This window comes from Bidens hawaiensis, unplaced genomic scaffold, assembly GCF_021521415.1.
Source record: "Bidens hawaiensis isolate Kalapana, Puna unplaced genomic scaffold, B.hawaiensis_p1.1 tig00000458_1, whole genome shotgun sequence".
Classification (NCBI taxonomy): domain Eukaryota; kingdom Viridiplantae; phylum Streptophyta; class Magnoliopsida; order Asterales; family Asteraceae; genus Bidens; species Bidens hawaiensis.
Window position 1 is genome coordinate 1,504,575 of NW_027491030.1, and position 12,496 is coordinate 1,517,070.

Here is a 12,496-nt window from a genome sequence, read left to right on the forward strand (position 1 = left end):
GTTATTATTTAATAATAATATGTTACACAATAGTCCCTCCTCTTTTAGTTATTACTCTTCTAGTGTAAACAATTTGTTCTTGCTTCTTGAGTTAAGAATCTACATATAAATATCAAATAATACATAAACCTAACACATAATTATCAAATAATTGTTGTTTTGATGTTTGTCGTTTGTTCACCAATGGTTTGAGTCAACTCGTTTGCGTTTCGGTGAAATCCCGAAAGACTACATGTGTAGTGATTGTCAAGCGTCATTTAAAACCCTAGTTTAAATGTAATGAGATGTGCGTTATAGATCGAGTGATCTTAAGTTTGAATTGACGGAGTTTGAATTAACGGAGTTAACCTGAAATTGTCGAGTGTCACAGAATGAAGTTGACTATCTAACCTTGTGACCCGATAAGATGCCGATCCGTGACCCGTAAACAAACCAATTACATTTAACCCAACATTATAACATTAAGAAACTTGGAAAACAAAACCTGGGAGTTAAGAACATGGATAGTCACCATAATAATAATAGCATATTAAATCATAACCTTTTGTTTTTTTAACTTATTTAGACTCTTTATTTATTATAGAAATCTGAATTTTATATTAATAATCATAATTACTAAAACTATATAAAATCTGACCTTCTGACCCGATAAGATGCCGATCTGTGACCCGTAAACAAACCGATTACATTTAACACGACATTATAATATTAAGAAACTTGAAAAACCAATCATGGGAGTTAAGAACGTGGATAGTCACTATAATAATAATTACATATTTAAACCATAACCTTTTGTTTATTAACTTAGATTTAGACTCTTTATTTATAATAGAAATATGAATTTTATATTAATAATTACAATTAGTAAAATTATATAAAATCTGAACATATATTGTGGCTGTTATTACTCCTTATGCCCAATTCATGTTACGATTTGTATCAGACTGCGGAGTACTGCCCAGTCCCTTGCTATATCAATAAAAATACATCAAAAAGAAAATTTAACATTATAGTCTTTTAATTTCGTTGTGTGGTAACGTGTTACTTATCATGCAAATTAATTCTTTTTTTTACTTTGCACTTTTGAAGTAAAACCGTCAGCATAAGGTTTGCGAGAAGGACAGATGTAATGCATGCAGTTCCTCTTGAAACAAAGTACCATCCATCGGCTGTAGATTTTCTTCTCATTAAACGTTAAGCAGTTAATGCGGAAAAATATTGGATTCGGTCAAGGGTCGATATTTGAGATATCGGTTATTGCGGTGGTAATTCGGAGATATCGGTAATTTTAAATCATGCGAAATTTATATATATGCAATGTATTTAATAATTAGGAAGTCATCTTAAAGTTACGTTAATAAATATTATTAGGAATTAAAAATGGAATTTAACAATTAGGAATACTAAAAGGTTAAAATAAATTAAAAACTGAAAATTACATCTTTCCATCCACGTTCTCTTCAACAGTTTAACACTTGGGAATACTAAAAGGTTAATATTTTAACTTATTGCATTCTCGTTTCACCCGACCATCTCTCAACAATTACCTTCTTCGTCGTCATTACATCTTCTCCAACATGAAGTCCCAAACAAATTAGGGTTTCGTCCAGGTTAGTTCATTTTATAACTCAATCGATATTGTGAAAGTTTAATTATGCATACAAGTAAAAATTGGTTTTCTATTATGTGTGTTTAATGGAGTTTTTTTTTGTTGCCTTAGGTGCTTTGAGAGACGGACAAAATAATTGTTTATATTCCTTCAAATCCACCTAAAGATGCAAACAGTTCGTTTGGTTATTGATCAACATTATATAGCCCACATTGTGATCGTGTATATTTTGTTCTATATTTGACTAATCTTTTTCTTTATTTACTTTGTTAGTTTTTCTGATGAAACCGCAGCTATTATCACTGTTCTTCAGTATTTTCGTGATGGATACAACTTAATCTTCGTTATGCTTTCTGCAATTCAAGCAGGCACAGATGCAAATCCAACATATTTGGTTAAGGTATGACACTTGACCTAAGAAGTTGACTTAAAAATATTATACAAAGTTTTCTAAAATAAGATTATTTTTTTTCTTATTATGCTGATTTATGCACATGCACATGGGATGCTGATGCAGCTGTGAAAAGTTGGAATCATCCAACATTTAGCTTTGGGCTTACTATAGAGGTATTAAATACCATTCCATATTCTATTCTTCATTAACTGTCAACCAAACATGCACTTAGAAGCACCAAATTTCATTACAATGCACAACAAATATAAACAACACACAAAACCGATTTATAACAAAAAGATGAGAGAAACTTGTTAAAAAGTTTGACTCCAGTACAACTTCCTTATCCAAAAGCATATATGTGTTGCTCTTTTCAAGTAGCATCAACATTATTTTTTCGTACAAAAACATCAAAACATTCTAATTTCTACACATCATTCCCCCAAATGAGAACCAACAATGATTAGGCCACCATTCTAAATCCAAAGCCGGACCTTGCTTTACGTTAGTTGTGGTTGACGTTTTGAATAGTGTATAGAGAGCATAATAAGTAGAGAAAAGAGAGTTTGTTCTTCATTGGTATGTATGCATGTATACACAAGAAGCCACTATATATAGGCTAACAAAGTTAGTAGACACATAATGACACATGAGAGTTAAGAATATGAATAGTCACCATAATAATAATAATAATAATAATAACATATTTAAACCATAACCTTTTGTTTTCTAAAGGATTGAAAAGTAATGTCACAAAAAATGAAGCTTCATGGTGTTGTACCAAAAGCTTTGAGAGTTGATGTATATGTTGGCAAATTACTTTTCTTGCCCTATTATGTAATGACTATTTTGTTCTTGTCATGTAATTGTGAAATTACCTCCATTGCCCATCACTCTTCCTTTATATATAATATAGATATAGATATAGATATAGATATAGATATAGATATAGATAATAATATGCAAAATCCAGTGTTCAAATCAGTTGATAATTAAGCTATATGCATAGACAGTGTATTCGTGTGCGCCTTATAGATTTATATCAGTGAATAATAATCCATAGGTAAAGAATAGTGAAACCCTACAACGAGAAGAATAGATAATAACTGCAAAATTCAAACTCTGCAGCTATCATCATATGCACGATCACCTTCTTCTATTGAGCCTTCATTGTTAACGGTTATTCCATAGACGCAAGAGCCTCCTAAGAAGGAGCCAAGGTAAACGAGTGCACAAAAAGAAGAGCCAAAGAGGAGCGGGAGGCTCGAGCGGAGTGGTCTAGGAGGTCGTTACAAAAAGAAGAGCAACGTACTCCTTGGACGCCAAAGGAGAAAACGGCTTTGTGTCGTGCTTGAGTTGATGTATCCCAAGATCGAGAAGGCGGTATTTTATTTAACTTTTTCTTTCTGGTTTCGTATAATATTTTTAACATCTGTTAACCGTATTTTTTATTGTAGCGGATTATCAAGTGAGCAAAATATACAAAGTGCGAGAGTTGTTCTACACGTTGGTGGGAATATGAAACTCGTAAATTTGTCGGATTGTTTACGAATTTATACAACAGAGCAGTCGTCAACTGCGAGCGAGCGGGAGTGATGATCTTCAAGTCTACAAATTCACATGCGAAGAATGGAAATCCGAAGTGTTAATAAGCAAGGGACGGTAAAAACGTGGGACGAGGACTACTTGTGGAGAATACTCAAGTCGTGCTCGAAATTTGCCCAGTTAGCTCGGATGCTCATGTAGAGATCGACCTAAACGTGCCCTGGCACGAAGATCAACCACAAGTCCTACGTCGACCAATCAGAAAGGACCGGGGAAAAGAACAAGTACTGATGTCGATTCAGAATTTAGCGAAGACGTCCGTAAAATATCGAGTAGTATCGCGGCAAACAAAGGTTGAGGAACTTAGACTTTTGTTACCAATGACTTTAGCAATCTAGATCCAAGTCATCAAAAGGTATTTGAACAAGAACAGACGCTTCTTCTAGAGGAAATCAAAGAAGATCAAAGACAAAGACGAAAAGGCGGAGCAAGGAAATAAATTTGTATTTTTTTTATTAATTTGTATTTTTTATGTTTTTCTTAAAATTTTTAAGATCTTTAATGATTTTTTCTTAAAAATATCTTTTATTGTTCTAAAATTTGAAATGAAAAAGGAAAATTCGTTGAAGCTCCTCCTAGTATATATATATATATATATATACTAGGTTAAATACCCGTGTATACACGGGCTGGGTAAACTATATTAACAAAATAACAAAACAATGTGAAATAGTTATACTAATTTGGTATTAGATGAATTAATATGTATTACAACGTTGAATAGAATAAAAAAAGAAAAAGAAAATCAGATGGTAAATTTTCATTAATCTTTAAAAATTTCTTCATATACAACAGTTGTAGTTACCATCTTTATCTAAAAAGTGCGACTTAAATCTCTAAAAACTTTCCTTGTATATTATGTTTAGATTTATTTAATTAACTTTTCTTACTAATAACACACGATTGTTACTAAAAACATAAATCATTTAGTACTAATATTAATTTAGAGGGGGGGTGTTTGGGATTCCTTATTTTACCTCCTTATAACTTATTTAAGACATAAGTTATAAAGTTATAACTTATACTTTATACACTCACAATAAGTTATAACCCAAACACCTTATAACTTATAACCCATAAGTTATAAGCTATAAGTAGCTAAAATAAGAAATCTCAAACACCTCCCTTAATATATGGATTTATATTTTTAAGAAGAATAGTGTTTAATAATAATAATAACAATAATAATAATAATAATAATAAAAGGTTGATGCAACTCATACAAATACTTAAATAAACAATACACAAAGATTAAATACATATATTATATTATATTATATTGTATTGTATTATATTGTATTATATTATATTATAAAGCAATATCAATTAATATATGGGTTTAACATTTAAAAAAAATATATAAGCATAACACAAGATACTAAAGGGGGTGTCTGGGTGAGCTTCTAAAACTTGCTTATTTGCTATTTGTTTTTCGAAAAGCAAAAAGTGTTTGGAAAAGCTCCTACAAAAGCTTTAAAAATGGAGTTTTTCAAAAGTGACTTTTGCTTTTCAAAAACAAATCTAAAATCTTCCCCAAACACCCCCTAAAAGTTTAAAACAATGTTACTCCATGATAACCGAAAAAGTACTTTAAAACATAAAAAATATTATCTTAAATATATAAAACAACTTCACATTTTTAAAGCAACAAAACATCCCAAACAATTGGAAACCATTATAGGTTTTCGGATAACAGCGGTTATCAGATATTTTGGTCATATTCACATGTATTTTTCCTGAAAGGTATTTATCTAGATGTGATGCATATAAACATGTAACACCGTATGACCGACAATGAAAATTACTATTGTTGGATGGTTGTCCAACACTTATAACATTTAAATATTTGTTTTTATGTGAAATAAACCAATTTTAATTAAAAAACAAATGATAGTAACAGTATATAAAAATTAGTTTCTATGCTTTATAGCATGTCATTATTATTATTATTATTATTATTATTATTATTATTATTTGGAATATAATAGAAGCTATAATTATAATAAGAAAATGAGATTTTAGAAATCATGAATGGTTTTTAAGAATTAAAGTGTTAAATGTAGTTTACAGTTTAAATTAAAAGTAATATTAAGTACAAAATTGAAAGCATTCACTTTTTAATATAAGAATATTAAGATTATTATTTTGTATAAGTCACTAAATTTGAAAAAACAATGGAATGTTATTTTAAACTTTTATAACATATATTGTAAAAGGATATCATTAAGAAACATTTCTTTTTGTTAAAAATAAATTTCATGGAAAAATCATGTTAGAATTATGGTGTTTTGATGTGATATAGATAAATGGATGAATTATGGAATGTTTTAAATGATTTATTTTAATAAAAATAATTAAAAATTAAAGATGAAAAGATAGGGGTGCCACTTGGCATCATATTAGACCAATTAGGAAATATGTGGTTGAACCATCATTTTTGTTTATTATATTAAGTAGATTTTGAACTATTCTAATATATGATATGATGATCGTATCATTCTCATTCTCATAATATTATTACACTCCATTTATTTATATATAATGCCAACAACATCTGTCCCTCATTCACCGATTAACCCTCTTCCAAAGACCCCAAATTTCACGAAAAGCTAATCGATCAGTATGAAACGAAGACAACAAAAAGGAGTAAAAATGTGGCCGTTGTTTGAGTGTGAGAAAGAAGATAACTACAACCATGTCAAATGTGTTGAATGTGGCTCGGGCAACAAGGAGGAGGAGCTCCTTTTGTGCGACAAATGTGATCGAGGATATCACATGGTTTGTGTCAAGCCGATCGTTGTTCGTCCACCTGCGGGCAATTGGTACTGCCCTAACTGCATCGATCATCCTCCCAAGCTCAGGTCTGATCCCGAATAAAGTGCTATGTGAATTTTTTAAGCTTGAGAAATGGAGTTCTACACTTGAACCACAACAGCCTCAGGTGGCTTTAACAGGGGCTTCAACGAGTGTGCAATCAGCATCCAGTCAACACTGCATGACACAATACTACAATGGATTACTTCAATGACAACACATAGCTAGTCTAAGTCTTTAAGATAGTGGTTTTGTTTTATATTATTTAATGATTAACTCTTAGTGTTTCATAATTTTTAACTTTTTTCTTTAGAGTACTGTTAATGTGTTTATACTTAATAATTTGATTGGTAAATTATATAAGATATGCAGTGGAGTAGACTTATAATCATTATTTTTTCCAATCTCATTTTTTTGCCGAATAAAATAAAGCCAACACAACACCCCAAATTGAAGCTTGTTTCAGCACTTTGCAGACATAAAAGCCCACCAAATTACATCCATTTCGCGACTTGTTACTTAACCCAAAACCCGTTTTAAACCGAACTCGACTCAATAAACCCTAGACCCAAAAAAATGACAAATCTAAAAGGGTTGGGTTATCGGGTTAGATTTCCACCATTGAAAATTCGAAGAACCAAACACGATAAACCCGATAAAATTCACATATATACTAATAGGGAGTTGAATTAAAATCACATATATAACTGTAAACATTAATATTACCATATGCATTAAATTGCCTTCTATGAACGATCAACATGTTGTGGGGTGTTATGTGTTCTTCACTGACCTGCATCATGAAACCGATAACAAGTAAGGCTGCAATATTCATGAAAGAATCAAAAGCTTACAATAAAATCAAAACATATTTCTCTAACAATAATAGCCCCAAACAAGATAGAAAAAATACAGGTAACGAAACAAGAACTAAAGAATGCTTACCATGCGATGATATTTCTTTTCCTCTAACATTATCAATGAATCATTACCACTTAGGGTTGTAGACGGCGGCGGCGGCTTAAAGTTATTGAATTAAAGAGTGTAAAATTAGGTTAATGATTCGGGTGGAGTGTGGTGTGATATTTAATAGTCTATGTTATGGGCCATTAAAGAAAATTGATTAACATATTGGGCCTACACGGCGGCGGTGGCGGCTTAAATTTATTAAATTAACGAATGCAAAATTAGGTTAATGATTCCGGGTGGAGTGTGGTGTGATATTTAATAGTTTATGTTACGGGCCATTAAAGAAAATTGGTTAACATATTGGGCCTACACGGCCTGTTTGCACTAAAATGAATGCTAAAATATACGGAAAGTCAATAAGCACGACGCAGAGATTTGAACCAAGATCAAGAGAGCCACGGTGTGAAATACTTGTAATAAATAACAACATAATTGATCAAATAATCAGATTACATTATAACATCCCATTACATGTGTATTTTTTAAATGTGGCCCCAAAACCTTCAAGAACGAGGCCCTTACTTATCTTCATATGAAATTAAAAACTATATTAGGCTTCACATACACATGTATATTGTATGTACTTATATGCATAGACATGCTATTTTTAATATAGGTGTCTATAAACTAATAAAAGAACCTACAAAATCGGAAATATATGCACGCAGCACGTAAAGAAAGAGAGTATCGGTTTAGGTATAATAACATGATTGTTAGTAAGGAGATACTCAAGAAAACCGTTATCATCTATGTATTTAATTAATCAAATCCGGTCACTAACTTTTATATCACAAGACATAAATGAACATTATTGTCGGTTATGCTTTTGTAGAATTATGTATTTGATTTCTCAAATAATAAATATGATGAAGAGTCATTTGGAGAATAATAGGGCTTAAAAACTTAAAAACAAATAAGAGGGCTTTTCATCATTCAAATATGGTGCCCGGTTATGTTTTTGATTGGAACACTTTAGTTCCAAAGAAAGTCAGGTTCGTGGCATGGAGGGCAGTACTAGGTCGACTGCCGACTTATGAGTTATGACACCTTGAAGAAAAGGTATATTTCTGTTAGATGACTTTATGCCAGATTTGTGGAGAGGTTGAGGAAACGGTCGAACTTGTGTTTGTTTCGTGTGGCATTGCGCAAACTTTGTGGAGTTTGATTTCCCAATGATGTAAGACGCCCGATTTCATTATATTTTGTGTTCGAGATTTGGTGGAGTTGCATAGGTTTTCTTCTTTTCGAAAGGAGAAGGCGAATGTGTTTCATGCCATTTGTTTAGTTGTATGATGCCTATGAAAGAATAATGGTTTGGATTATAACAAGACAAATTCATGTCTTGAATTTGGGGAAGTCAAACGCTTGGCTTTATAGATCGTGGAGGCTCAGGTGGTCTTGGGAGAATTGGTGCGGGTTTTGGGTGTGACGACGGCGTGTTGTAAAGTGGGTTGTTTCCCATTGCTAGTTTGCATTTTTTATTACACTCAATTGTGTTTTGTTTTGTTGTTTTGGTGGCGTTGCTTGTTTGGCAGGTCTAGCTTCTTGCTAGCATGTCAAATTAATGAAATTTTTTGTTAGTATGCAAATTCAATATAAGTTAGTGCACGTGATATTGGTAACTAAAAGAATTTGATATTTAACTTAATATCATTTCTTATATAACCAGAATTATTTCCATTTATATAAAACATTCTTTCAACTAAAGCCACCTTAATAAAACTACGGACCATGAGATGGCATTTTAACAATTCTCAATGCATCCAAAAGCATTAACATACAGCAGAAGATGTACATCATTCAACAGTAACATGTACGACACGCAGTAACGCTTACACGTTAGTGCCAAGTTATAATACGGTTAAATCCACACCTGGAGAAACTAGCGGCGTTAGTTGGCGCTTGGCAGATGATCGAGCAACTGGGTGTCTCTTCACACAGTCCTGTGGGGTTAAATCTTCCCCATAAGCCTGGCAACAAGGTTCTATGACTATTTTCTCGAGTGCAACAGCATTGTCTATGACATACACAGCGAGCTCAAGGTCACTTATTCGGCCATAATATCCATTAATCTCAAGAAGCTTCAGGTGTTTATGACCTTCAGGAGCTACAACACGTCTTACTTTCCTCTTACTTTGCATCGGTGAATACCAAAGTAGCTGCAGAAACAATACTTTAGTGCTTTTCATCTATATACTACAAATTACATAAAATATCATTTACATTTGTCTCAGCTTTTAGGTTTCATCCTTTGTGTTTAAAAATTACTCTGCATCCCTTTACGTTTCATATTTATCTACTATAAAACATAAACAATTATATGTAAAGAAAAAAAACAGGCTGCCAATTTGGCGATATTTGTTCTTGTAAGATAAACTACTTTTTTGTACTTTTAAAAATTAAATGATAAATTAATGTATTCGGGGTAAACAAGTTAAGAGTAATCAGACGGGTATCACCTAAACTCATACTTGTCCCAAACTCGAAATAAGTTCTAAAATAATCTTATATCCTGTTACATATTCGAATACATGTCCCACATGTTTCGGGTTTTCATGTCAGGTTCAGGTATTTTTGTTTTCCCTATTTTTTTGTTTTGTTTGTTTACATATTAAATTGATTAAGTAAGAGTAAAAGCCAGGGTCATATTAGAATATTAGATTATATTTATCATCACTTCAAGAAGAAAGAAAAAAGAGATATATTTAGTATGTAATAAGGATAAAAAGACTAGTTTACCCTGAAATAAATTGAAAATGTCATGACTTAACTTAAAAAACTGAGTTAGCCATAAAGGATGAAAAGTGAAACAAAAATGAAACGTAAAGGATAATCAGAGTGATTTTAAAGCATTAAGAATGAAACATGAAAGCTGAGACAAACGTAAAGGATGTTTTCTATAATTTTGTCTTTAAATATATTTAAGACATAACACGACTACTTACAGATATTGAGAAGGTCTCCAATCTTGGACAGGCCCGAGCTATTGCAGTAAACTCTAGTAGAGAATCATCTTCTATAGCTCCCATTACCAGCATTAATTTCTTCACATTCGGAAGTTTGACAATGGCATTAACATCCAAACCGTGCTGAAAAAACATGGAAGCATTCATGGTATTCTAATTTATTGAAGATTATAAACAAAAATAGAGAAGAAATGCTAACCTGCGGACTCCACATTTCCAAACTAAGTACCTCAAGGTAGGGGGCGCAAGTCGAGATCTGTCTGAACACATTATTCTCCAATCCTACACTAACTTGACCGATATCTAGTTTTTTAAGGTTAGGAAGATCAGTGAGATGGTATTCTATGTCATCACAAACACAAAGTTGGAATGATTCAAGGTCAAAACCATATAAAGAGATGGTTTCGATCCCAAAACAAGCCACTAGTTTAATTTTTTTCAAGGTAATGCCCCGCCCACCAACATGAATATGAGGGAACAAACCCGAGCCAAACATGGATAGGGTTTCAAGATGTGGAGAATTCTTCAATATTTCGTTTAGGGTTGGTTCGTCTAAGTTCACACCATTCAAGACCAGCTTTTTAAGAGAAAGAGACATGGCATTTAAATACGGTAATATGACATTATAGTTTTCATCTGGATCACGAGTGCCAGGACCTATATCCAGTAAATTCAGTTCAAGCCCCTCAGCTTTCTTATCCACAGCAAATTTAATCCATTCATCAATATGTTTAGAGTGAGTGCAATCCAAATCAAAGCAAATCCGAAAAAGTTGGACTGTCAGGCGGTTGTGACTGCTGATGACATTGTTCACCTGGGTGATGAACTTACACGTCTCTAAATCCTGAAGCATCTCATCATTGGCCGCCTTATCTAAATCTTCGGTACCATCAAAGTTCAACTCAAACAAATTACGCCACAAGTGCTTCCATCTTGTGGAGAGACTGCCAGTGACCACAGCATCTTTTACAAGCAAGCGAGAAAGGGTCATAACAAGAACATCATCTGGCATTTTGCTGATGTAATCATTCGAATTTAACGGTCCACGATCCCCCTTCACAAATGTAAGCCATCAACAGTTAATAATACTCGCATACACAAATGAACCAGTGTTTAAATCACTTGATAATTCAGTGTATTCGTGCGCCTTACAGATTTCAATCAATCAGTGAATAATCCTTAGGTAAATAATGGTGAAGTGGGATTTTTTATTTTCTTTTTTACGTTTTATGTATTAGACTACCCCACTACCCCTAAATAATTTTCTAAAAGCCCAAAAATTCACCTTTCAAAGTTTCACTAAAAAGCCGAAGATGATTAAAAACGTACTATTTAATTAAAACTTAAAAAAACCGGCCAAAGGTACACGCGAACCGTGTAGCCGGGCCCCGGTACGCACCAAACAAGCAACCAGCCAACACGCTAAACGTGGACCCCTAAAATTATGTTCTACATCCGTGATTAGTGATTACAATATACAGTCACATATACGCAAATGAAGCACTAGTAAACCTAATAATGTACGGACTGTGCAATTTTGACATAAGTGGAACCCTAGAATGTAATAACATACATTAAGAATAGACAATTATTGCAAAATTCAGTTGTTAAATCCACTAATTAATTAACGATGAAGAAGAGGCAAAATTAGGTTAAATTGTTACGAATAAGCAGGTATGGTTATTTGAACAATCAGTGCTTATTTAGGGATAATCGAAATGAATCAGCATCAAACAATTTTAACTAGATCATAAATCAAATGAAGAAAAGAAATCACCGTCGATTGACCAGATCCAACCGCCATTGTTGGTGCCTACTTGATTACCAAGAGTTTGAAATAGCACAACGGAAGACGGTTATTATGTATGTACCGGTAGTTTAGGCTATTTGGTGTTAGTACTCGTACCATTTCTCTGTTTGTTTGTTACTTGTATCGGGCCTACCGGCAAGATTTTAAAAAAATACAAAGTGGTACCAAAACTGATGCCTAGTCATAGAACCCGTACAATAAAATTCGGTAATGGAAACGGTATCTATTTTTATTGATTTTCGGTACTGGAACTTTCAATTATCTATACTAACTTATTTTTCTTTTTTATTTCACACTAATTAGTTTTAACATTAATATTGTTTTCTCTA

The 12,496-nt window shown here is 32.6% G+C and overlaps 1 protein-coding gene across 1 annotated transcript; it reads right to left on the reverse strand.

Annotated features, from left to right (window-relative positions):
• Window positions 1–9,119: 9,119 nt before the first annotated feature.
• Window positions 9,120–12,228, reverse strand: LOC143627718 (F-box/FBD/LRR-repeat protein At5g53840-like). The gene is made up of 4 exons (XM_077097483.1): window positions 12,135–12,228; window positions 10,557–11,411; window positions 10,337–10,480; window positions 9,120–9,550 (listed from the first exon to the last, which is right to left on the reverse strand). The coding sequence occupies exons 1-4, from the start codon at window positions 12,159–12,161 to the stop codon at window positions 9,242–9,244; spliced, it is 1,335 nt and encodes a 444-aa protein (XP_076953598.1). The 5' UTR covers window positions 12,162–12,228; the 3' UTR covers window positions 9,120–9,241.
• Between the last annotated feature and the right edge of the window lie 268 nt (window positions 12,229–12,496).